Source organism: Psammomys obesus, unplaced genomic scaffold, assembly GCF_907164565.1.
Source record: "Psammomys obesus unplaced genomic scaffold, mPsaObe1.curated_primary_1811, whole genome shotgun sequence".
In the NCBI taxonomy this organism is placed as follows: domain Eukaryota; kingdom Metazoa; phylum Chordata; class Mammalia; order Rodentia; family Muridae; genus Psammomys; species Psammomys obesus.
In genome coordinates this window covers 4,242,170-4,268,447 of record NW_026596046.1, presented here as the reverse complement: position 1 = coordinate 4,268,447, position 26,278 = coordinate 4,242,170, and the positions used below count along the sequence as shown (strand labels likewise).

Below are 26,278 nucleotides of genomic sequence, written 5' to 3'. Positions count from 1 at the left end.
CTTCCTTGAAATGTTCCCTTTTTCTGAGTCTTGGAATGGTTTGCATTGGTTTGAAATGGTTTTGTAGCTCTTCCTGAACGCATTCTCATGACCACTTAACATCTTTGTCATGGAGCTGGAGAGACGGCTCGAACGATTGCCAGCATCCACATCAGGAAGCCTGTAACTCTGTCAGACATGTTCTGCTGGCCTCTGTGAGCACCTGAACACACACACACATGCACATGCACACACCAGAATAAGAATAAATCTTGTAAACTTTTGTCAGATAATGCTAACATGGTGGTCATTTCAGTGTTGCCACTCAAGGGCTGTCCTTTTTCATTCAAGATGAGATTCTCCCGATTGTTGGAACAATGAATGGTTTTTAGTTTCGGAGTCCTGAGCATTTAGGATGAGATTCTGGATCAGAAAATTTCTTCGGCTGCTCCAGGCTGACTGCTCCCAGGTGGGAATGGAATTTCTTCTTCAGGACCTGTAGGATGAATGGGCTCATTTTTGCCGCTCAGTGGCTTGGCACCTCTGATACTTCTCACGGCCTTTATCAACCAGAGTGCATGCCCTCAACAACACTGGGAAAGGTCATACCATCTGCAAGCAAAATATTTTCTTTCTTTCCTTTCTTCTTTCTTTCTTTCTTTCTTTCTTTCTTTCTTTCTTTCTTTCTTTCTTTCTTTCTTTCTTTCCTTTTTTTCTAATCTGGATGCTTGCTTATTTCTCCCTTGCTTATTTTATCAAAAGATTTTCCAGTATAATCACCAATTGAAGCAACAAGAAGCAACATCCTTATATTGCTCCTCTTTAGGTTTTTCAGAAGTGCCTGTTATTAAGCTGAGGAAATTCTTTCCTTCTTCCCTAGAGCTTTCAATGAGAAACAAACACTGGGTTTTTATTAAAGCTTTTCAAGCATCTGCCAATACAGTAATTATTGAGACATGCCTTCTTTTTTAAAAGGAATTTGTTTTTATGTGTATGAGTGCTTTGCCCACATGAATGTCTGTACATTATGTGCATGCAGTGTCTACGGAAGCCATAGAAAGTGTCATGTCCCCTGGAACTGGAATAGCGGATGGCTGTGAGGCACCATATGGGTGCTGGGGACCAAACCTGGGTTCTCAGCTTGAACAAGAACAGCAAGTGCTCTTGAACCCTGAGCCATCTCTTCAGCACCAAAACTAAAAGTTTTCCTTTACAGTTGGACAACACAGTAAATCACAGTGGTTCATTTTATAATATTAAACCTGTGTCTAATATTACATATCTTCCATTTGTGGAACAGAGCTTACTCAGTTAAGATGCACTGTCCTTTGTGTGATACACTCAGATCAGCCTTTTTTAGAGCTGTCTTGTCTTGTTTTGCTTCAGAGCACTGGAAGCCCCCTAGGATGAGTCAGTAACAACTTTTTCCTCTTCAGTTTTCTTTAAGACTCTGTCTAGAATTTCCTTCAGTGTTTGGAGAATCCATCAGTGGAACCAACATGGACTGGTACTTTCTTTGTCTGGAGGTTTCTAGTTGTCAGTGTAACTTCTGTGATGGCCAAAAGGCCCCTTATTGACTTCTTGAATAAAGGCTGGTAGTTTGCATTTTTTTTAAGATTTGTCTACTTTATCTGAGTTGCCAAATTTATTGGCATAAGATTATTTACTAAAAGTGTCTGAAGTATGTGACTTTGGACTCCTGCTGCTTTATAAAGTCTTCTGTAATAATAAAAACATATGCCTTATTCACTGAGTATCTTCAAAATCTGTACCAACAACACCTCTCATTCCTAATGCTGGAAACCCTTCAGTTTGATGAAAAGATTACCCATTTGGTTGATCCTCTCTCAGAGAACCAGCTTAGGTTTTGTCGTCACTCTTTTTATTTTTCTGTTTTGGTGGCTTTTGTCTAATGGTTTCCATGTTAATTCTGTCTTCTTTGTTTATCGTTCCAGATTCTAATCAGTGGGCTCTGCTGCTTCTGGAACTGTGTCAATCAGAGCACCCTGGAAAGGAGCCTGTGGAGGGTAAGGCTGCTTCACCTCATAATCTTTGAATGGGGTTAGGACTCAACAGATCTCTCCAGGGTACACCCTATGACCTAAATTTCTCCAACAGGGCTCTACTTCATAAGATTTCCACCGTCCCCCAGCTGGAGGCCAAGCCTTCAGCAACAAACTTGAGGAAGAATTTAAGAACCAAATAATAAGTCTTTTATTTGCTGATTGCCTTAGTGATAAAACACTGTGACCAAAGCAACTTCAGGAGAAAAAGGTTTATTTTGCTTACACTTCCACATCACAGTCTATCACCGAGGGAAGTCAGAACAGAAACCCAGACAGGGCAGAAACCTTAAGGCAGGAGTTAAAGTAGAGGACACGGATGGATACTGCTTGCTGGCTTGCTCCCCATGGCTTGCCTAGCCTGCTTTCTTAGAGCACTCAGGACCATTATCCTAAAGATAGCTCTGTCCACAGTGAAGTGGGCCCTCCCATATCAGTCCTCAATTAAGAAAATGTACCACAGGCTAACCCACAGGCCAGTCTGGTAAGGGAGTTTTCTCAACTGAGGTTCCCTCATTTAAACCAGCTCTGGCTTGAGTTAAGATGACATAAAAAGTAGCCGGCATACTCATTAACACTTTATTTTCCCGTGGCTTACACTGGATAAAATTGGATCTTTTTATTTTTCTAGTTTCTTAAGTAGAAGTTGGGGTGCTGTAAGCATCCATGTAGACATCATTTCATTGGCATTACATAATTTGTGGAACATGTGTTTTCATTTGTATTGTAAAGACCATATTTTCTAATGTTATGTTATTTGTTTTTTGAGACAGGGCTTCTCTGTATGCCTTTGCTGTCCTGGACTCACTTTGTAGGCCAGGCTGGCCTTACAGAGATCCGTCTGCCTCTCTGCCGCTGCCTCTGCCTCTGCCCCTCTGCCCCTCTGCCTCTGCCTCTTCTCTGCCTCTGCCTTTTCTCTCTGCCTCTGCCTCTCCTCTCTGCCTCTCCTCTGCCTCTCTACCTCTCCTCTGCCTCTCTGCCTCTCCTCTGCCTCTCTGCCTCTCCTCTGCCTCTCTGCCTCTGCCTCTCTGCCTCTCTGCCTCTGCCTCTCTGCCTCTGCCTCTGCCATGCTAGGATTACAAGCATGTGCCACCACAACTGTCTTCTAATTTTATTTTGCATTTGTCCTCTGATCTATGGGTCATTTAGAAGTGTGCTGTTCAGTTTCCAAATAGATTTCTGATATTGGTTTCCACAGTAATTTCAGTAGTCAGGAAGTAGTCTATCTGTTCAAAACCTTTAAATTTCCTGACACTTGTCCCATAGTGCAGCATCATTCATGTGCTGTTGTTCTATTGCAGCGATCAAATCTAACAGTCTGGCAGTGTCTGACAGTTACCTTTACAAATTTTAATTTGAACTGAAAAGATGAAGCTGTAAGTTCCAAGCAATACATTGAAAACAAATACCCCAAGTTCCCTTAAAAAATCCCACTGGTATAACTTGAATTAATAAAGTAAGTGAAGAAAACAATAAACGTCCCCCCAGGAAATGATTGGCTTCTTAACCCTAAACGAGAGAAGGAACAGAGGTTCCGATCATCAAATGTGCAGAGACCAGGGCACACAGCTGCCTTTACAGTCACTGGAAGAGACTGAGCTATGAGTCTGCAGAGCCAGCCCCCCCAGTGTCCTTGCCTACCTGCTCCACCATGCAGAAGATGTGAGCATCATCCTGCTGGAAGCGCCTGACTCGGGTTAAGCCGCTTAAAGTTCCTGACAGTTCATTTCTGTGCAGAACTCCAAAATCAGCAAATCTAACAGGCATTTCCCTCCAGGATCTCGGGCGATGTGCAAACATTAAACTAGAAAAGTCGTGGGAACAAACAATAAACATGACAGAGAGAAAACTGATATCTAAACACTAAGTTTCAAGATGTACAAACACCGCATTCTGGGTCTCGGATCAACAGGCATGTTTTTCCCTATGATTATTTTTTAATTATCTTTTGGGCACCAGGGGCTGACCCCTTTGAGTGTGTGTTTGTGTGTATGTGTGTGTGTATGCCCATTAGTTATACATGGAGGCCAGAGGTTGGTAACTTTTTGGGTGCTTCTTTTCTCACACTCCACCTTATTTATTATTTATTTAGTTTTTGAGAACAGTAAGGATGTGCCATATAACTAACCAACAGCCTTCTTCTGTGACATACAAGTCCTGAGTTGCCATCACTGCAGCGCTCTGATCTACTGTCTATCTGTTCCTGAAAGGGTACTACCCCTGGCAGGGCTGACGAATTTCTCCCCTGGCTCCAGCAATACCTCGAGCATAATATACGGTGCTGGTCTAATTCTGTTGTTATAAATGATCACCTATCTGTTCTTGGTCTCCTCTGAGCTCAGAGGAAACAGGCTGTGTCCTGATGACTTCGAGCACCAGGCATGAAAAACGCTCAGCTCAGGGTCTCAGCGGAATGCAGGAGAGATTCATCTTCCAGAGAAAACACCCCTCACTCCCTTATTTCATCCATCGAGCCACCGTGTTCCTGGCTACTCTTCCTGAAGCGGGAAGATACAAAACTGTGTTCTCTTTTTTCACACAGCCTTCCTTAGAGTTGAAAGCACAGACTAGAGCTTGACACGGTACTTACTGGAAAGGGGACCCGAGAAGTTAGTAATGCTTCTGAGAATGTGGGCACTAGATGAGCCCATGTTGTCCGAAGAGGATGGAGATTATCTACAGGCCGTTTCCACAATACTAGGGTTGCAAATACATTTTTAAAATGTAATTCTACCTTAAATTCTAATCTTTTCATCTTTCCTTTGAAGGCAGAAGGCTTCCTTGAAGTCAAGAGATTTGTTTTAATAGCTGCCTTCTAGTGTCAATTTACTAGAAACTTTGTATGTTGCTAAGAAAAAACTGTAAGCTTGGGAATGTGTGTGTAGAAGAGTGTTTCTATTCACTTCTATCTGTAAAAATCCACTTTCCTTAGCAGGTTGACTTTACACACCGACTTTATGATAATTACAATCTCTCATAGAATCCCAAACAGCACTGATTGTAGGACATACTTTTATTTTAGTGTGTCACTAAGGAAGAACACAACATTGTGTGTATGTGTGGCATGTATACACACATGACTGTGCGTTTGTGTGTATGTGTGTATGCCCATTAGATATATGTGGAGGCCAGAGATTGGTAACTTTTTGGGTTCTTCTTTTCTCACACTCCACCTTATTTATTATTTATTTAGTTTTTGAGAACAGAGGTCTCAAGGGGACTGTATCTCACTGATTGGCCCCACTGGGCTGCCCACAACTGCCCCCTCCCTGAGATTATTTCATGCCTGTGTCACTATGCCAGTTTTTTATGTTGATACTAGGGATGCAAGCTCAGGTTCTTAGGCCTGCATTTTACCCACCAGCTCTCTCCCCAGCCCTAGACAATAAATTTTTACTTATATTGTGGTACAGTATTAACATACCACCAATTCTAAGGTGTATACCAATTCAGAGACATTGAAGTGTGGAGGAAATGGTACTTCTAGGAATCATCCATTGATCAGGACTTTGTGAATCTTATTATAATTATCCAAACAGTATATAAGAACTAAGTATCTTATGAACATGTGTATTTGAAGTATAATTAGAAAGATAAATATAATCTATAAAATCAACACACGCTATCACCCTGTGAGAAGCACAGAAAATGAGAGAGTTCCCAGCTAACATTCCATGCCTGCCGAAGACCAGGCACATTTTAAAAAGGAACTCTATTCTCTAGAATTAAGTAACGTGGTAATGTTCTCTAGAATTTAATAGCATGATGAGAGGATTAACAGCCTCCATTCTTTCCATTACAGGAAAACACACACACACACACACACACACACACACACACACACACACCCCTTTAAAAAAAAGGCATAGTAACAACACAAAGAGCTAACTCCGACAGAGTGCTATGTACACATGCTGGGTCCCCTTCATGTTTGATACTCACCAGTGCCCAGGACAGTTCATGGGCTTGAGGGCAAAGGTGTCCTTCTCAATGTCAAAGGTGAACATGTTGTTACTGTAATGCTGCCAATGGCCTGAGGTTTCCCAGAGTTTGCTGTTGTACATGTTAGGAGAGAGCACTTCCAGGAAGTTACGCTTGTGATATTCCTCCTTGAAGACAAACATGGTGGATGTTAAAATCTGCCAAGTTAAGAACAACTCCAAGCAGGGTAATACCATGAGCAACTATTTTGAAACTTAATGTCTTCTATTGATTCCTGCTTCCTCGGGTTCAGGTGACAGGTTTAAGAGTGGCAGTTTTCTGTGGCTTTTGAACAAAAAGGTTGCATAGTCACAGGAAACTTTTGACTAGTCTACTTTACAGCACAGCACAGGATTACGCTCTGGATTGAAGCATCCCCTATAAAGCTCTTGTGTTTGGTTTGGTCCACAGCTGGAGGACTCAAGCACTGAGAGATGACTGGGCCATGAGAGCTCTGACCTCAGCAGTGGATTCATTTACTGTTGGATTCCTAATTTGATGGCACTGTTGGGAGGTCTGGACACTTTCAGAGGCGGGGCCCATTTGGAGGAAGAAGCTCCCTGGGATGTCTCCTTGGCATCTGCATCTTCTGGATCTGGTTCCCTGCATCTCTTTCTTCTGTTCCTGGCTGTCAGGAGCTGAGTGACTTTGCTCCTTCAAGCCCTTCTACCATCCCTGCACAGCCCTCAAAGAGCAAAGCCAACCAACAATGGATGACACCTGCACTCAAGCTATGCCCAGTGTGGCACAGTCTCCTCCTTGATGCCTGTGAATCAAGATGTAGAACTGTCAGCTCCTTCTCCGGTACCATGTCTGCCTGCGTTCTGCCATGCTTCCTGCCATGATGATAATGGACTGAACCTCTGAAACTGTAAGTCAGCCCCAACTAAATATTTTCCTTTATAAGAGTTGCTGTGGGAATGGTGTCTCTTCACAGCAATGGAAACCCTAACTAAGACTGTAGCCTGCAGAGATCTTCTCTCTCTGTCACATGCCTCTTCACTTGACTATTTTCATCACCATACAGAAGCTTCTCAGTTTCATGAGGCCCCATTTGTCAGCTGTTGGCTCTATTTTCTGAGTGACTGGGGTTCTATTTGGGAACTCTTTGCTTTTGCCTCCATGTATCTTGAAGCACATACCCTAGCCTCTCTTCTAGACATTTCCATTTCAGGTTTTATGTTGAGATATGTGGTCCATTTGGAGTTGAGTTTTGTGCAGGGTGAGAGACAGGGGCCAACTTTTATTTTTCTACATGCAGACATTCAGTTTTACCTGTCTTTGTTGAAGACCTTATCTTTTCTCCACTGTGTATTTGTGGCATCTTTGCATGAACTTAAATCTGGGCAGTGGGGATTGTTTTAGTCTATTGGTTTATGTTTCTATTTTTGTGTGTGTGCCAGTACCATGCTACAGTTTTTGTTTGTTTGTTTGGGGCAAAATCCCACTATGTGGACCAGGCTGACCTCAAATTCACAAGGATGCCTGCATCTGCCTTCCAAGTAGCGTGTGCCATTATGCCTAGCCATCATGTTTTTGTTATTATCGTTACTGTGGCTTTGTAGTATACATTGAAGTCAGGTATGCTTTCGCATCATTATTCTTCTGGCTCAAGATTACTCTGGATAGCTGCTGTCTTTTTGCTTCCATGTGAATTTTAAAATTATTTTTCAGAGTTCAGGGAATTTTATGAAAGAAGTGGGAAATAGCAGGATCTGGAGAGGACGGGAACTCCACAAGGAGAGCAACAGAACCAAAAAAATCTGAGCACAAGGGTCTTTCCTGAGACGCATACTGAGACTCAACCAAGGGCCATTCATGGATTTAACCTAGGACTCCTGCACAGATGTAGCCCATGGCAGTCCAAGTAGGTTCCATAGTAATGGGAGCAGGGACTACTTCTGACATGAACTGATTGGCCTGCTCTTTAATCACCTCTCCCTGAGTGGGGAGCAGCCTTACCAGGCCACAGAGGAAGACAATGCAACCATTCCTGATGAGACCTAACAGACTAGGATCAGAAGGAAGGAAAAGAAGACCTCCCCTATCAGTGGACTTGGGGAGGGGCATGCATGCAGAAGGGGGAGGAAGGAAGGGATTTGGGAGGGGAGGAGGAAGGGAACTACAGGGGGGGGATACAAAGTGAATAAAGTGTAATTAATAAACAATTAAAAATTGTTTTTCTATTTCTTTGAAGATTTTAATTGGGATTGAACTGAATGCATAGATTACTTTTGGTAGGATGGCCATTTTTACAATATCAACTCTACCAATACGTGAACATGGGAGATCTTTCTATTAAAATTCAAGGTCAACATAAATGGACCTTGTCTTAAAATAAAATTAAGTACTCCATCAATTTTATGACCCACCCAAGGCACGCAAAAGAGAAAAATATGGAAAAAAATAAGTTTCAGCTGGGTATGGTGGTATGTATATTCAGAAATGTTAAACTGAGGTAGGAGGATTCCAAATCTGAGGCTAATGTGGATGTAGTAAGACTGACCCAAAATCAATTTACAGTAAATAAAAATACCCACCACCTAGCAATTCTATTTTTAGAGAACATCAAAGGACAAAATTACAATAATTTAGTCATCTCAAATGGTTTTACTCTCCACTCCAGAACTGATCCACACTTCATTCCCTAAAGAAAGGTGAGGGCCCTCATAGCTCAAGCAAAGGCATCTGGCTTCAAGAACAGAAAAAGACTAAAGATGGAAACAAAGGCTAAAAGTGAACTGCTCATCTCAAAGCTATTTTCCACACCAGGAGGGCATAGGAGACAGAAAACAAGAAAACAACTGATGAGGCAATCTTGGCTATTTTACAGTACTTAATTTAAGAATTAACATAGAAGGAAATGTCACTATTATGCTAACAGAAAATAGCCTGTTTAGAGAATTTGGCTATTCTCTGACCCCAGGCTCTCTGAAGGTGAGGTAACAGTAGGCCCTCAGCTTAGTGATGAACTTTAGCATGGCTGACTTCATGTTGACTTAGTCTAGTAAAGAGACTCAGTCCAAAGCAGAAGAAGAATAAGAATAAGAATAAGAATAAGAAGAAGAAGAAGAAGAAGAAGAAGAAGAAGAAGAAGAAGAAGAAGAAGAAGAAGAAGAAGAAGAAGAAGAAGCAAGTTCATGGTAGACTACAGGAGAATAGATTATCATGTATTGGCTCCACAAAATGGAGTACCTGAAATAATGCCCCCAACCCCTGTCATAACACCACAGCTTGGTTGAATCTCAGAGACAAAGTTGAAAAAGAAAAAGAAAGCAAAGTAAAACTAGTGCTGTGTGATCCCACTTGCAAAAAGTTTCAGGCCAGGCAAAGCTAATCTGTGTTGATATCAGCATAGGGAAAACCAGGTGAGGCAGAGCCATAGAGGAAGACATCAGAATTTCCACAGCCTGGTTGCCATCAAGTACCTCCTACCCTCACCAGCCCACTCTGAAAGGAACTGTCTACTGTATCCTTTCCCTGCATCATCTTTTCATAATGTGGGGAAAGATGGAGGTGGCCAGGAGGTGGCTTGTATCTTCCGCTCACAGTCTGAAGATAGAAGGAATGGCCTGGATATGAAGGAACCTCATCCTCACTTGGACCAGATCTTACTGGGCACTCAGTGGTGTGCCAACCAGATGAGACTTGGAATAGTTTGCTCCTTAGTAGCAGATCACAGGAGAGGGGTGGAGATGACTTTCTTCCTGTTGTTTGGAGCTGACAAGAGACACAGACCCATCAAATTGTCCAGGGAAGACACAGAGGACCATGTCCTCCCAATAGGATGAAAGCAAACTACACTGATATAATTAGACCACGACCAAAGGCAGCTTGGGAGGAAAGAGTTAATTTCATCTTATAACTCTCAGGTCATAGTCCATCATAAGGGAAGTCAGGGCAGGAACCTGGAGGTAGGAACTGAAGTAGAGGCCATGAAGGGGTATTGGTTACTTTCTTCTCCTGGCTTTGCTCAACCTGCTTTCTTACAGAACTCAGGAGCACCAGCCAAGAGATGGCACCACCCACAGTGAGCTGGGCCCTCCCACATCAATGAGCAATCAAGAAAATGCCCGCAGACTTGCCAACAGGCCAATCTGATGGAAGCATTTCCTCTGTTGAGGTTTCCTCTTCCTGCATCTTCACCTTTTGTCAAGTTGACAAAAAACAGATCAGGACATTGAATAATCACTTTCCATCTTGGCAGAGGGTGAACATCCCACTGGAAGACAGCATAATTCTCTATAGTTGTTCTATATATTAAATATGGCACATAATTGAAAAAATATTAGAGGAGGAAAGAATCAAAATGACACAACTGAAAATTAGGATTACAACTAGCTAGGGTTTCTGGGCATGGTGGCACTTGCTGTAACCTCAGCACTTGGGCAGTAGGGCAGGAAAATCAGAATTTCAGCCATCAGGGCTGGAGCAGCACTGGCTGCTCTTAACCAGAGGTCCCGAGTTCAATTCCCAGCAACCATGTGGTGGCTCACAACCATCTATAAGATCTGGTGTCTTCTTCTAATGTGTAGGTGTACATGCAGATAGAACATTGTATACATAATAAATAAAACTTTTTTTTAAAAAAGAAATTCAGCCATCCTTGGATACACAGCAGGTTCAAGTTTAGCCTGGGCTACATGAGCCCCTTACAAAAAAAAAAAAAAAAAGCAAGGGAGAAACAAACATAAAAAAGTAGCTGAAGTCACTGGACATTCTTTTATGCATTATAAGACCATACTTCAAACAAAGGTATCTGGGAATTTAAGGGGCTCAGCCCTTACCTTAGCATTAGAGACCACTGGGGTTATATATTTAAATGCTTTCCAATGCAGCAACCCACACAGTCAGGCCTGGGCCTGATCATCGGCCATGTCTGTCTCGCATCTATAAAAGACAAGAAAGCCCTTTAAGGCCACCATAGAGGCTTTCTGTTTACTTGCCACTGTCCACACCTAACCTGGGTGTGCTGTGTACCAGGGCTATGCTGACGTCAAAGCAAAGAGTTCAAGGCAGCACCAGTGAGTGGTCATTGGCACCCACCAGTCTCTCCAGAACCTTCAGTGACCCTTCAGGCTTCTCACTCCCCTGCCCTGTCATTCTGCCAGGCAGTGACTGTCCTTCATGAAGGGAATGCAGGCTGGTGCAGCTCCACAGAAGTCCCCAGACACACAGCAGAAGAAGGAAAGGAAGAGAAGAGGTATGTATAGTCATAGGAACAACCCAGCACATTCCATGGATGCACCTTTTCTCAGAGAGTCCTGTAGAAATCAATCTCTTGAATGAGAGGAGAAATGAGCACAAGGAAAAGGTGCTCAGAAAAGAACATCAAAATCTGAGACACGAAAAGAATAACCAGGGTGAAGGAAACCAGGAGGAGATGGTGATAAGTAAGAGATCACAAAAATATAAGCGTGAAGGTTAAGTCTGGATTAAGGGGCCCAAAAGAAAAAGGAAGAAAAAGATTTACTCAGCCAGTTGGAACCTCTGCCAATAAGCTTCGGGAGCACAGCAGTCTTTGGAGAGGTTCTGAGAGTGATCGGCAATCAGCACATGGAAACCAGGCAGCAAAACAGGCACATCAAACCTCACTTCCTAACGGGTATGCTCTGAGAAATGCACTGAGAGGCAGTTTTATTAGGGGAACATCAGAGTATCCTCACAGAGACTCACAGAGCAACAAGAAGCAAATCCCATGAGACGGTAAGACTGCCTGATACAGTCTGAACACACATGAAGGATCACCGTAGACTTGGGGTCTGCTGTTGACTGAGACACCAGTGCACACTGTGAGGCTGTAACAGTTACAGGAAAGACTAAACAGGGCAAGACTGCAAAGTTAGTTCCAGCAGTCCAAACGGCCTGCCTCTGCGCAGTATCCTCAAAGCCCTAACCCTGCCACACGAAATACATCCAACCAAGGGGTGCCAGACACAACCACATTCCACTCCTGGGGATGCTGGGTTGCCTGGAGGTTACACGGCAGTGAGCAGAAGGCAGCGGGGCATTAACCATTCTGAGAAGCAGTGCTCCTCAGAGCAGCATTCTCTGCCACGGGAGACCCACGCTCAGCAGATCACTGACACTCCATGTCCTTAGAGACTGACGGCTATGCCTGTATTTTATGAAATTCAAAAAAGTAAACTAACTCCATGTCTTTAGGTTAAAAATCTACCATTTTGTTTTTTTGTTACAAAATTCTTATGTTATTAAAATTTAAGGGAAACAATTCTTTATGAGAGAAGACAGTAAGATGTAGAATGTTGATGAATAAGAATAAAATATTTTTAAGGACTAACTTACTCGTATGAAATCCACAAGGGTGTTGTAAATGAAGGCTCCTCTTGGGAGGAAGAAACAACTTCCAGGGCTCAGATCATGGAAAAAAAATAGTTCTTGTTCCTGGATTAAAAAAATAATTGTGTTTTAAAATTCATCTCTTAATGTTTATCATACCTGATGTGACAGCCATAAAATGTCATTTTATCCTCCCATCATCTATTGCTAAGCATCCCAGCATCCCTCAGTATCCATCCAGATATATAATCTGTATATGATGGCACATGTAAGATAAATTATTATATATTCATGATCACTTAGCCTCAGACTTGACTTTTCTGCCATCTTGTGTTATTTACTACTAATTTTTCTTAGTGTAAATCCATAACTAATTGACTAAGTGCTCTTCGTATATTTAGAATATAGGTATCATGTGGGGACAGCCTGACAAGCTGAGAAGGAAAAATCCACTGCAGATGGCGGGCAGTGGTGTGACAGCTTCACAAAGGAATGCTCTGCCCATCACATGGCACAGCCTGATTCTGGCAGGATGGAGAACAAAGCCCTAAGTCCAGTTACTTTCAAATCTTATTCTCTATGTCCATATAATGTTGCCTCCTAAATACACAGCACATCATCAAGCATGAGCAATTTTAAGAAAAAAAATTAACACTCACAAAAACTTTTAAAACTCTAACAGAAGATATAGGAAGGAAGTTGGTTAGAAGACATTAATTTGGAGTGTGGGCATAGAACTCAACAGCCAGTAATGAATGTCAACAGAATAGAACAGAAGAGAGAAGAAACATTACTCTAAGATTTTGTTCTTTGAGGTGCAGTCATGAGCAACAAGGCATGTCTGTGTGCTGATGGCATGGGTGTACCTTCCCGATTTTCCTGTGGTCCCGGCTCTTGGCTTCCTCTTGGAACTTCTCCCAGCCTTTCATCATTTTGCTGTCAGGAAAAGATATTCCATAGATCCTCTGCAATGTTTCCATCTCAGGATTGCCTTCCCAATATGTTGAGGAATTCTAAATGTCAACAAGATATTGGCTTAAAAAAAAATAAAACCTTTAGCAGTAATGCCACTCTTTAGTATGTATAATAGCCACAATGCTAGGAGTGAAGTGGCAGGGAACAGGGAGGAGGGAAGATTGAAGAGCAGCTGTGACCACCAAGCTGAAGCCAGAAAAGGCAAGAGGTTCTTGGGAGTGCCAGCCTCTCTGACCTATGACCTGTGATGCTCGTCAGAGCATCTGTGGGTGATGTGTAACTAAGACCTTGAGAAAACAAAGGGCCAGAAAGGCCAGAAAGGTGTTCATACTCCTTCTGCTTTCCTCTTTTTCTTGCAGTTCATATTCTTACATGCAGAAAGAGTTCTCATTCTCATTGGGAAATTCAAGAAATTGGTGTCTGCAGGGGGTTAGTTCTAGCTCTTCAACAGACAGCTAAATACACAGACACTTGAGTCTCTTATTTAAAATGGTGTATTTGCACATAATCTGTACAAACCTCCTGCATATTTTAAGCCAACTCTAGAGTACCTAATACAAACTAGATGCTATATATGTATCTGTTCTAATGTACTGTTTAGAAAATGATGACACCACTACCATCATCCCCCCCACAGTTTCCAACCCCCTTATGTGCAAAGTCTATGCATGTTCTGCATAGCCATAACTTGTTTTTTAGATATTTTTATCTCTCAGTTGATTAAATCCATGTATGTGAAACTTGTGAACACAGAGGAGCATCTAAGGAAGGAACACTATACTTAAAAACTATATCAAGGATTAGAGAGATGGCTCAGGAGTTCAGAGCATTTGCTGCCCTTGCAGAGAACCTGAGTTCTGTTCCTAGAACCCACATCAGGTGGTAATTTCAGGAGATCTGACACTCCTGGCCTCTTTAGGGACACACACACATACACACAAATACAAAATAAAGATAAATCTCTAGGAAATGGCCATATAAAATGTTATGCTCATATTTGGAATAAGATTAAATAATGATCAAAAGCTATATAGTGTTTTAAGTATCAAGATTCTAAAACATATCATTTTAGTGAAATAAGAATAAAGTGTTTTAAAATTCTATCATGCTCAGACTACTGATCTGAACACATAACAAATATGAGTGAAATCCCTTATCTAGTATCCCTTGTTTGCTGTATTTATAAATTAAAAAAAAAATCCTTACCTTGAAAATTTTTATGGCTTTAATTTTTCCAGTGTGTCTTACATGGGGGCCTTTACAAAGGTCAATTAATGGACCACACCTATAATGAAATTTTTACGACATACCAAGACATAGTTACAACTTTTTGGACTGTTCATTATAAACCACAGTATCATATTGTTACAATTAGCATTAAGTTTCAATTTGGCACAGCCTAGAATTGCCTGACAGCATCTCAGTTGAGTAATTGTCTTTATCTGGTTGGTCAGTGGACATGTCTGTGAGGGTTTGTCTTGTCTTAATTACCGCAGGAGGGCCCAGCCCAGCATGGGAAGCACTTTGTGGGCAAGTGTTTGTGGGCTGTATAAGAAGCGAGCAGAGAGCAAGCCAGGAAGCAGGGCTGCTTCTTTCTTTCTTTCCGTCTTTCTTTCTCTTTCTTGTAGGCCCAATAAATCATTCCCTCCACTAACTTGCTTTTGCTGAGAATGTTTTATCACAGGAACAGAAAAATGACCAGGACATATACTTTTAAGTGAAAGGTCGCACTTTTCTATGGGTATGAGGCAAGCTTCAATTTAGGATCAATAGGAAAAGCAACCCACCTAGCCTCAGGTCACACACATTTATGCAAATTCAAATACCACAAAAGATCTTCTGTGCAAGAGACATCCTTTTTTAAACTGTCCCATCCCTGTGATAAAAGCAGAATCTCTGTCCCCACCGGGATTCAGGGCAGCTGCTGCTGAGCTGCAAGCCCCTACTGAGCTCAGTGCTGGCACACACAAACCTGTAAACAGTGGTCGTCGGGGTATCAACTTTCTCCTTCAGAATCCGGCACTTAAATTTATTGTACTGCAAAGAAGATGTTTACATATTATCACAAAATGTTTTGAAGGGACAGCTACTGTTTTTAGGGGTCTCTGGGGGGGCTGTGTACTCTGTTCAAGGCCCTGGGACATTATAGACATGCTGTGGTCACAGCAGAGCCACACTGCCCAAAACGAGACTCCAGAGTCACATGGTTGGTGAACTCTCCTAATGACCATGCCATGAGTAAAACAAACAGGACCACAGAGGTGGGATGCACATATTTTTTTATGTTGCTGTGCAGTCAACATTAATTCCATCTTTGTTTTCTCTTAAAATGCAGCTGTCATGTGATTCAAGGTTATACACTTGGCTCCAACTCCACTGGACAGCGCTCTTCTACAAGATCCCATTTTAACTACATAAAATCGATACAGTTCTCAGGGCACATCACCATTATTTTATAAAGCAAAGCTTACATGCCATCATTACTTTTGCTAAAAAAAAAAAAAAAAAAAAAAAACAAAACATGGTATCATTACAGTTAGCAAACTAAGGTAATTCACCCTTTTCTCTGCTTTCATTGCAGTAATCACAGGATTAAGGGCTTTATATTAAAAAGCAACTTAAGGGAGAGAAAATCCTATATCTGTTCAGTATAACTGTTTCACCCCAATAGGGTCAAGTCAAATCATTCTTCTTCACAAAAGTTGGTACGTTCAGTTCTTAAGAGTAGTGAAAAGCAAAGACAGCCGCAGAGTGGAAGCAAACATCTGTGACTGACTGATAGTCAGAGACTGACACCAGGAACATACAGGAACTTGTTATAATGCAAACCAATCAAAAGAATCTACTCTCTCAAAAAAACTGCTAAAGTACACGAGCAGACATTTCTACAAGGAAGATATACAAGTAGACAATAAGTGTGTTCAAAGAGGCTCAGCATCACCAGGTCCTTGGAAAAATGCAAATCAAAACACAAGTGTGTCCCACTTTACACCCAGTGGATGGCTGTTATAAAAACAAACAAAATCCAGAAAACAAGTGTGTATGAGACTGTAAAAAAAAAAAACTGTACAGACTCAAAATGGTGAGACTGCTATGGAAAATGCTATGGAAGGTCTGGATAATTTAAAAAATAGAGCTTCCCCAAGATCCAAGATCCAGCAATTCCATTATTTCTGGTATCTATCCCTGTACCTGTCCCTGTCCCTGTCCCTATCTCTTTCTATCTATCTACATATATATATAATATATATCAGAATATATATATATATATATATATATATATATACACCCAAACAAAGTAAAATGAACATTTCAAACAGAAATCTCTATGTTCACATTTATATTAATATACACATAATAGTGAGAATATAAGCAATAGTATTCATGGGCAAATGAACTGAGAAACACAATGTCTCTGTCTCTCTCTTACACACAGATACACACACAGAAGGAGTTACTATTTAGCCTTTCTTAAAGAAGAAATTTCTGACATATAGTGGCCCTTGAGGGCACTATATGAGTGAGACAAGCCAGGTGCAAAGGTCAATAGTGTGTGAGATACTATTTCTCTGTGTGGAGGTTCCTGTTACATTCATAGAACAGTAAGCAGAGGGCTGCATGCTAGGGCGGGAGTGGAGAGAATGGGGATTTGGTCCTCAATGACAGAGTGTTCATTCTGGAAGATGAAACCATTCTGTGGGTTTAGAGTGCTGATGTTTTCATGTGCACTTAGTGCCACCTAGTGTATTCAGAAATGGTTAAAAATAGTTAAATTTTTATATTTTGCAACACACACACACACACACACACACAAACACACACACAAATGTACCTTTTACCAAAACTAAATCTACCTCTTAAATTCAAGCCCCAAATTGATAAAACTGTGTTTTCAAAGTATGGGTTTTTTTCTGATACGTGTGATTTAAAAGAAAATATTTATTTTAGAGCATTGGTCAAATAAGATATCCTTAAGGTTTTATACAAGTTACTCTAAGTTAAATATTTAAAACAAACAAGAAAATTAATTGAAAGCTCAGAAGGGGGCTTCTGGAACATAGGTACCTACACACACACACACACACGCACGCACGCACACACAGAAATGGAGGTATATGTGCTGCAAAAGGCAGGTGCTTGAAAAAGCAGAGCAGTGTTGCTGATACAGTGGACAGAATGGAGGAGGGAGTCAGACCTGAGGAAACTGGAAGAGAACATTCCAGTCATTGCTAGGATTGTGTGTGGCTGTTTCAGGGGCAGCAAAGCAGCCAGTGTGGCAGGAGGGGAATGAGCTCCAATCAGGAGCAACTGAAAGATCAGACTTTGTGCAGAGTGAGCATCTGTGACTGAACTAGCACACACCTCCCTGTGAGGCTAGCTCCTGCAAACCACTGAGGGCGGGGTCGGGGGAGCCCAGCACACAGCTCTCTGAGCAAAAGCATATTTTCCTGAAGCACCAGCCGGGTTTAAAAAGCATGTGAAGTAGTAATGAAGGCCGCAGGCCGAGGAGGAAAGGCTTAAGAGCACTAGCTGCTCTTGCGGAAGACTTGGTTCGACTCCCAGAACCCACATGCAGGCTAGCAACCACCCGTAACTCTGGTTCCAGAGAACCCGATGCCCTCTTCTTGCCTCTGCAGCCACAGCGCAGACACACATACAGGCAAACACCCACACACAGAGACAATTCAGAGGGGAGGGAGGGAATGTAGACTAGGGAATTCTGCGTAGGATTACAAATATATATTGTTGAAAACACAATTCAGAATTTTAGCTTGGCTGTTAATTAGCCATACTTTCTGCTTTCAAATCAGGCAACACTTCATTGTGTAAATATATCAGTAATCTCAGGAGTCATGTATTAATCATATTTCAAATTAATCAGACCTAGAACCACACAGGAAAATTACCTGCCTATGATTGCCTGAGATGTCTCAGGAAACATGAGAGAAACAACAAAGAAAGTGACCCCTGACTCCCTCGCAACAGCTTTCCAGACAGTGTGAGTGACCCCTAACACCCCCACAACAGCTCTCCAGACTGTGTGAGTGACCCCGGACACCCTCACAAGAGCTCTCCAGACTGTACAACTGGCTGCTGGACCATAGCCAATAATTTGAATGGAGGGAAGAAAAATAACTATTCTTTGGTGATAACTTTTAATATTCCTAGTGAAAGGATTTTATGCTATGTTTCCCAGTTACCTTAAACATTTCCAGGAGGGTGTCCTTACTAGCTTCCAGTCTTTCAAACGGTTGCTTTTCTTTGATGATAGTATTACATATGTTCTCCAGGGCGGACAACTCAGTGCTGGACACCACTCTGAAGAAACGAAGAAGAGACCCTGTACTTCAGTACAATCCTCCAGACGCCATCAACCCTTTCCTCCTCAGCCTGTGGCCTTCATTAGTAGTTGACATGCTTTCTAAACCCGGCTGGTGCTTCAGGAAAATATGCTTTTGCTCAGAGAGCTGTGTGCTGGGCTCCCCCGACCCCGCCCTCAGTGGTTTGCAGGAGCTAGCCTCACAGGGAGGTGTGTACTAGTTCAGTCACAGATGCTCACTCTACACAAAGTCTGATCTTTCAGTTGCTCCTGGTTGGAGCTCATTCCCCTCCTGCCACACTGGCTGCTTTGCTGCCCCTGAAACAGCCACACACAATCCTAGCAATGACTGGAATGTTCTCTTCTAGTTTCCTCAGGTCTGACTCCTTCCTCCATTCTGTCCTCTGCCTCAGCGACACTCACTCTGCTTTTAAAAGCACCTGCCTCTTGTAGCACATGTGTCCCCCTCCTCTGTGTGTATGTGTGTGTAGACTAAAGCCAGAAGCAAAATGATCCTCGAAGGAGAACGAAAACTCAGTTCAGCCCAATTTAGTTGGGTTGTACCTAACTTTGGGAGTCTGATGTCAAGCAATTTACTGCCAGAATAGTTAAACACAGTACAATTTGGGGTAAAGTTTTCTGGTGTTATACAATCCCCACTACACAAAGAGGCATAATTACATTGAACTCAAGTCAAAGTACATGTCTCCCAAGAAGATGTGTTCTAGAGAAAGGCTAACTGTATTGGCTTAAGGGTCTAGGGAAGGATCTGGTGTTATCTCAGCTATATAGACAGCGTAGAGGTCAGCTGGGATATTAGCCATCTCTGGTCCTCGTTGTGGGAGCTTGGGGGAGTGCCCGGCTACACAGATAATGTAAGGATCATTTAGAGTTCTAGCCACCTCCGGTCTTGGTTGTGGGAGCTTGCTAAGGCCTGGCCCTACAGATAACACAGATCAGACACAGCTGCTGATCACCTCCAATTCCCAGCCTTTTGGATAGAAAAAGAGGTTATATATTCTTCCCTTTGAGGGGACAATCCTGCATACTTAACACCTCAGAACATAAGGTAAACAGTCAAAAAGCTCATGTCTGCATGAAGCTGGGAGAGTGGTAACAAGGAAGGGTGCTGGATACGGTACTGTGATGAGAGAGTATCTCAGTCATGGAGCCTACACTGTACAATGAGACTAAGGCATTAATAAAGAGTTGGAACTTTAGCCCCAAGCCCCACTCCAGAAAGGGAGTGGGGATAGAGAGCGAGTCTGTCAGTGATAGGCAATGATTTCATCAAATATGTGCATCTTACAAAACATCCACTGAGGTCTGGAGAGCTGGCTTAGCACTTAAGAGCACTGGCTATTCTTCCACAGGACCCAGGTTCAATTCCCAGCACCGTGTGGCAGCTCACAACTGTCTTTAATTCTGGTTCCAGGGGATCCGACACCCTCACACTGACACACATGCAGGCGGAATGGCAATGTACATAAAATAAAAGTAAAAAGTAAATTATAAAAAACAAAAAGCAAAGAAGCAAACAAACAAAAACCCATCTGTTGAAACCACTGAACAAGGCTCCAAGAACTACCAAGCAAGTGGCACAGCCCAAGGCGCATGGAAGGACCACACCCTTCCTGGCTGCTCATCTGTACCCTTTGGAACAGCCTTTATAATAAATCAATAGTCTTCTATGAGACAGTCTACCAACCACTGAACCCACGCAGTGGGTTTTGGGTCAGACGTGTAGGCCTCAACTGTGCCTGACATCTGCAATGTGGAAGCCTCATAGGACCAAGACTGGAGCTGCGGGTCTGGGTTAATGCTTAGTTGGTTTCCAGAAGGCTGGAGTAACCGTTGTTGCTTGGGGAAGAAAAGATAAACAAAATCCCCACACATTGTTGGTCATTGGTATTATAAACAAATATACTCTAAACTCATATGTAAAAACGGTTCAGCCTCGGAAAGCATGTAAGAAGTATCGACATAAAAAAAAAAAAAAAAAAAAGAAGTATTGACATAAGATAGGTGTGGTGGCTCACATCTTTAATCCCAGCATGTGAAAGGCAGAGGTAGGAGAGACTCTGTGAGTTCAAGAACAGCCTGGTCTGCATAGTGCGTTCCAGGCCAGCTAGAGAGATAGTGTGAGACCATGTCTCAAAAACAATCAAACAAACAAATTAAAAATAAAACAAACAAACCCCTCAGCTACCTAATGCCAGATACCCTGTTAGGGAGGTCATTACACAGCATGGCGGTGATGAGCAAAGGCAAAAAACATTCTGTGAGTCAAAGTTAAAGCACAAATGATAAAAGATCAACATATTTAGAGGATAAAACTGGCAAACTAGACAAGGCAGCTATTGGGTGGTGAGGAATATGGGCAATTTAGGACTGGACTGGGCTACTAGATGAAGGTAAATAGGGAGTACAGAAGAATTAGAAGAACCCAAGGTTTCTAAGTGGATGAGACAGGGCCAGAGGGCTGTGACTGCAAGCACAGACCTCCTGAGTGTGACACCCCTGTGAACTCCTGGCACTCAAGCGTGTGAGACATTCAGTGGAGTTGACAGCACCTCGCTCATCATGAGCAGAAGTGGACAGCTCTCCGGGATGGAGCCCCTGGTTCTGGTCTGAATTAGTCCCACGCTCCAGCAAGTTCTACGTTAGGTAAACGGCACACACTGTCCTTCAAGGCAGAAGAAAGACAATGTCGAAAGCTACTGTCCCATCTAAGCCCATTTGAAAAACCAGTTTTCACAAATGGATAGCCGCTTGATAACCACACAGCACACAGTGGCCGAGCTAATGTGTGGTCATTAAAAAAACAACGGCCTATGCACGTGCAGTCGTTCGGCGGCCTTACCGGTCTTCAATGAACATGTCATAGTAAAATCCATTTTCGAGGGGTGGGCCATAGCACAGGTGGCCTCCATAGTAGAGCTCCATGGCCTCTCCCAGGATGTGAGCACTGGAGTGCCAGTACACCTGCAAGATGTGGACCAGAAAGCCGTGAGCTACCAAAACTGCCACGAGGCATCAGCACTAAAACAGCATGGGTAAACAAGTTAGCAGAGGTGGAGGAGGTAAGTAACAAGAACAGAGAGTCACCAGTGCCTTCTTGGAAGGGGATGTTCCCTGCATCCTGCTCAGCACTCCTGGGGAACTTAGCTCTAGCTCAGAGTAGCTCTGCTGGACACCTCAGTCCTTTGTGTGTCACACCTGAGTGATGTGGGAGCCGTGACGTGAACACGGCTCAGTAGTCAACAGCAAAGCCTGCTCACAGTGAAGGAAGGTCTGTGCAGAAGAAGTACGTGGAAAGAAAGCTTTCCAAGGTCTGAGGGGTAGGAAAAGCCAGTGACAGGCAGACCATGGCCGGAGCTTGAGTATTATGATTTTAATGCAGAAACCAGTAAAGTCACATTTTAAAACAGCTGGGTGAGAATGGATTTCAGAAAGAAAAACAAAAAACAAAAAAACCCAAAAACATTAAGTAGGCAGCTTGGGCGGTGATGACGTGATAGGCCAAGTGTGTGCTTGTGGCCAGTGGTCACAGAGATGAAGAGAGACGTGCAGGTTCTACATATGTTAGGAAAGTACAGACTGATGGGTTTTCCCATAACTTTGAGATGAGAATTGATGAGGGGAAGTAAGCATGTAGAACTGCCAAGGTCTGTTCTGAGAGAGCAGGGTATGTGGTGGGATACGCTGGGATGGAAAAACAGCAAAGGAGTAAGTCTGCTGGTTAGAAGCAAGAGTCTCATGGTGAAATTCTAGCATAACACCTACGTGGAGACGTCACCTAGGTGTAACACACACAGCACTGAAGTGCATCTACCTGGAGATTGCTGAGAGTGGACAGTTCATAGACTCGCATTTTCAGAATTACTTTCAAGCAGAGTTTTGTTAATATTACATTGCTTAATGGTTTTATGGTTATACTTGGTGTAGTGGTTTGAATGAGAACTGTCCCTCCTAGGATCAAATATTTGAACACTTGGTCCCCAGCTCATGTGGCTTTTGGGAGGCAGTGGCTGGAACCTTTAGGAGGTGCAGCCTCGCTGGAGGAAGCCCATCACTGGGCAGGCTTTGAGAGCTTATAGCCTTGCCCAGTTTCTGGTTTGCTCCCTCTGCTTCCTGCTCCGGCCACCTGCTGCCATGCCTCACAGTCATGATGGACTACCCCTCTGGATCCCTAAATCAAAATAACGTCTTTCTTCAATATACTGCTTTTGGTCATAGTGTTTTAACAAAGTAACAAAAAAAACAATTAATAGCTTTGACATACTTTAATCAGAAATTATGTATATCTTACCACCCAGAAAGCATAACAATATAACTTCAGCTAGCCATAGCTGGGTTTTAACAGAGGCAAAAAGCCAGTTGGAAGGAGGCTATAAGCTGAAGTGCTGTGCATATTGGAGACACACACAAAAATGGGGCACTTATTGTATAAAATACTGAATTTACAAGTACTTAAACAATTTTTCCCAAATTCTCCAACAGATATTAAGTTATAGATGAATACATTTAAGAGTTGACTAGAAATTTATTTTGAATGGGCACTGATTTAATAGCTAAACGTTTAATTTAAAAATAATTATTTTAAGAAACAATAAAAATGGCCTACTTATTTGAGTATACATGCTACAAATACTCACTAGCTATCATTAAATGCCATGTTATAATTTTAAATGTTGAAAGACCAAAAGTTTCATCACCCTTGATTTCAATGGGTGGCGTTTCCCATAATTCTTATATCATAAAGACTCAGCTCTGACCGGTTGGTTTTTAATACTCACAGCCTGAGCTTCCTCATTGTCAAACATCAGCAGCTCAACAGTGGAATTGCCTTCTAATGGACGGTCCAAGTCCCATAACACACCATTCACTTTGGCAATTACTGTATTTTCAGCCAGTTCTTGACTAGTAGGAAAAAAAAAAAAAAAAAAACACTTGAGGTTAACATTTATCATTATAAGTCATTACAAAAAAAGCTTAACATAACTTCAGGGTTTAAAAAGAAATATTAGAAAGTACACATGTGGACTAATAGGATAGAGATCTTTTATTTTGTAACAATTATTTTATGTATAAAAGTCAGATACATTTGCTATTTTAAAATTTGAAAAATAAAGCACAAAGAATAAAATTAAAATCTCATATAACTCTTACCCCTTAGTCCTAGAAATAACTGTTTATAACATTTTGGTACATTCCTCTCTAGTCTTCTTCTATACTAGATTCTCATCCATGTTATAAAAAAAAACTAGTTATGAACATAATTTCATAGCCTACTTTTTTTATCACTGCGCTATTAGCCAGCCACCCCAAACAGTCTAAAACTGTTTCATTTACCGGGAAAGCCCTGGCTTTTGCACTTCTCTAGTCTCCTTTGGTTTTGCTTTCCCAGTGGACACACACAGCCTGGGCCTGCTTGTGCCCTCGTAAGTTCACAGAAATGGGATTGCAGGAGGAGGACAGGTACCTTCACAAGATTTCTGATATAGTGCAGCACATTTGCCCTATGATGAGTCTTCAAATATTTGTCGCTGTGATATCCAACACTGGTATTCTGATTTCTTTAATGATTAATTTTACTTTTAATGAATTATCTGTCTCCTTTACCTATTATTACCTATACAGACCTTTTTTCCTCCCTTCTTCTCTCCCTCCTTCCCTCCCTTTCTTTCTTTTTTCCTTCAATATTTCAAAATTAACATTTATGGTTTGAAAACTACTGAGAAACAAAGTTCTAAGAAGAAAGCTAGGGAAGCCTGGGGTACAGGTAGGGGATGTTTGCAATCACATCTCTCAAAAATGACTGTTAGTGTTTAATCTATACATATACACCAATATAAAAATTTTAATACTGCCCATCTGTGTATGTTACTTTGTAACCCACTTCTTAAAGCTAACAATAAATTATAGTACAGTCTCTATATGTAGACAGGCTTCCAAAGCATATTATTTAACCATTACAAGAGAACCAAAACTTGCTGAGCACCTTGGTTATACTTTCATTGGTTTTGTTTTGTTGTTGCTGTGATGAACATTCTTGAATACATACTTTTGTAGCCAATTCCTTTCTCAGGAAAAAAAATTCAAAGTAAAGATGTCAAGAACAACGCGTTGTTCATGGTTTATATTGGCATACAGTGCCAGATGTTTCTAAGAGCACTGGAGCCCCTGGCTCATAGCTTCATTAACATATCCGTTTCCTAGAAAGGACTAGTACTGTTCCATAACTGAGAACAATGTCAACCTACATCTTCAAATTACAATTTGAAAAACTGTAAAACTTCACGAAAATTACTTGATGTATGAATAAAGTCAGCACGGAGAGACTGTTAAGGGTTCAGGTTTCTTTTTTCTCTAGTACGTTTTTATTATAACTTTAAAATTTGGACCTTTTAGTGAGGAAGAGATTGTGACCCTATATTCACTTATGGTGGTCTTTTTAGGAGTCAAGGGGAAATAGTCATTTTATTTAATTTAGTTAGCCGAATAAGAAAAAAATATTTTGGTGTTATCTAAGAAAACCTTTCAGCGGGCTCTGGTACAATTATTTAATACTATATTATATCCATTCCAAACACATAACAGGTAGGGAGGGAAATAGATAGAAGAGCACAAGGAGTGTGTGTGTGTGTGTGTGTGTGTGTGTGTGTGTGTGTGTGTGTGTGTAAGCATGCACGAGAATGCATGTATGCACGTGTTTCTGGGGCACATGGTGGGGGGGGGTCATCTTACCTAATGTCAGCTGCCACTTGATAAGGAGTTGTTCTCCACGCTTCTCCTTGCACTGTTTTCCCACCAGCCACCCTCACTGTAATCACGCTGCTCTTGTTCTTGTTTTCCTTTGTAGCGGGCAAGAGTTGATGATCTGTCTTCAGTGTTTCGAAAAGCTTCAATCTCTCTTTTATAAAACCCGGCTGTTCCACCTGAAAGTCATTAGTTTACAGTAAGGTTAAGGACTCAGCCCAACGAGCTAGCTGCCCAATCCCACTTCACCTCTCAGCAGGGCTCACCCTCTCTCCACGCCCCCTGCTGCAGACCCTCCCCTCTTACCTACCACATCCATGGCCATCTCCCTCTCCCACTATTTACAGTATATCCATGCAAGCTTATACAGTGAAGCGCTCTCTAGTAGACAGCTCTCGGTATCCCCAGGAGTGGATTCCTAGAGCACCATGGATGCTCTAGGTCCTTAATAAAGTCACATATAGTACTAGCACGTCTTCTCACATCCTTCCATATGCTTTAAGTCATCTCTAGATTACTAAGAAACAAAATACAGTGCTCAGAAAATGGCTGTTGTACTGTACTGCTTGGGGAATAATGACCAAAAATGTCAGTGCAGAAGCACTTTTCCCCAAGTATCTTCAAGTTTAGAAATCCACAAATGGGGAGCACCTGTTGGGCTGGCTGACATATCACTCTACCTCTAGTTTTTTGTCGAGTCTGTCTGACCTCCATAGCCAGCCTAGTATCTTTGAGACTAGGTGTTCCTCCATTGTGTCTAACAAGTGCTGTGTCTCCATAAACTCTTGCTGGTTCTTAACAGAGAAGGAGGAGAAGGGGGAGACAAAGAGAAAGAGAAACGAAGAAGAAGAAGAAGAAGAAGAAGAAGAAGAAGAAGAAGAAGAAGAAGAAGAAGAAG

The 26,278-nt window shown here is 42.0% G+C and overlaps 1 protein-coding gene across 1 annotated transcript in view; it reads right to left on the bottom strand.

Annotated features, from left to right (window-relative positions):
- Tars3 (threonyl-tRNA synthetase 3) overlaps positions 1-26,278 on the bottom strand; it is a 41,623-nt gene that overhangs the window by 13,446 nt on the left and 1,899 nt on the right. Inside the window, exons 3-12 of the mRNA XM_055623205.1 lie at positions 25,369-25,559; positions 23,418-23,541; positions 21,482-21,603; positions 18,500-18,617; positions 15,271-15,335; positions 14,505-14,583; positions 13,190-13,336; positions 12,330-12,428; positions 5,985-6,151; positions 3,684-3,846 (exon numbers count right to left, since the gene is read on the bottom strand). Of these exons, the coding sequence (XP_055479180.1) occupies positions 3,684-3,846; positions 5,985-6,151; positions 12,330-12,428; positions 13,190-13,336; positions 14,505-14,583; positions 15,271-15,335; positions 18,500-18,617; positions 21,482-21,603; positions 23,418-23,541; positions 25,369-25,559 (1,275 nt within the window). The remainder of the gene's footprint in view (positions 1-3,683; positions 3,847-5,984; positions 6,152-12,329; positions 12,429-13,189; positions 13,337-14,504; positions 14,584-15,270; positions 15,336-18,499; positions 18,618-21,481; positions 21,604-23,417; positions 23,542-25,368; positions 25,560-26,278) is intronic.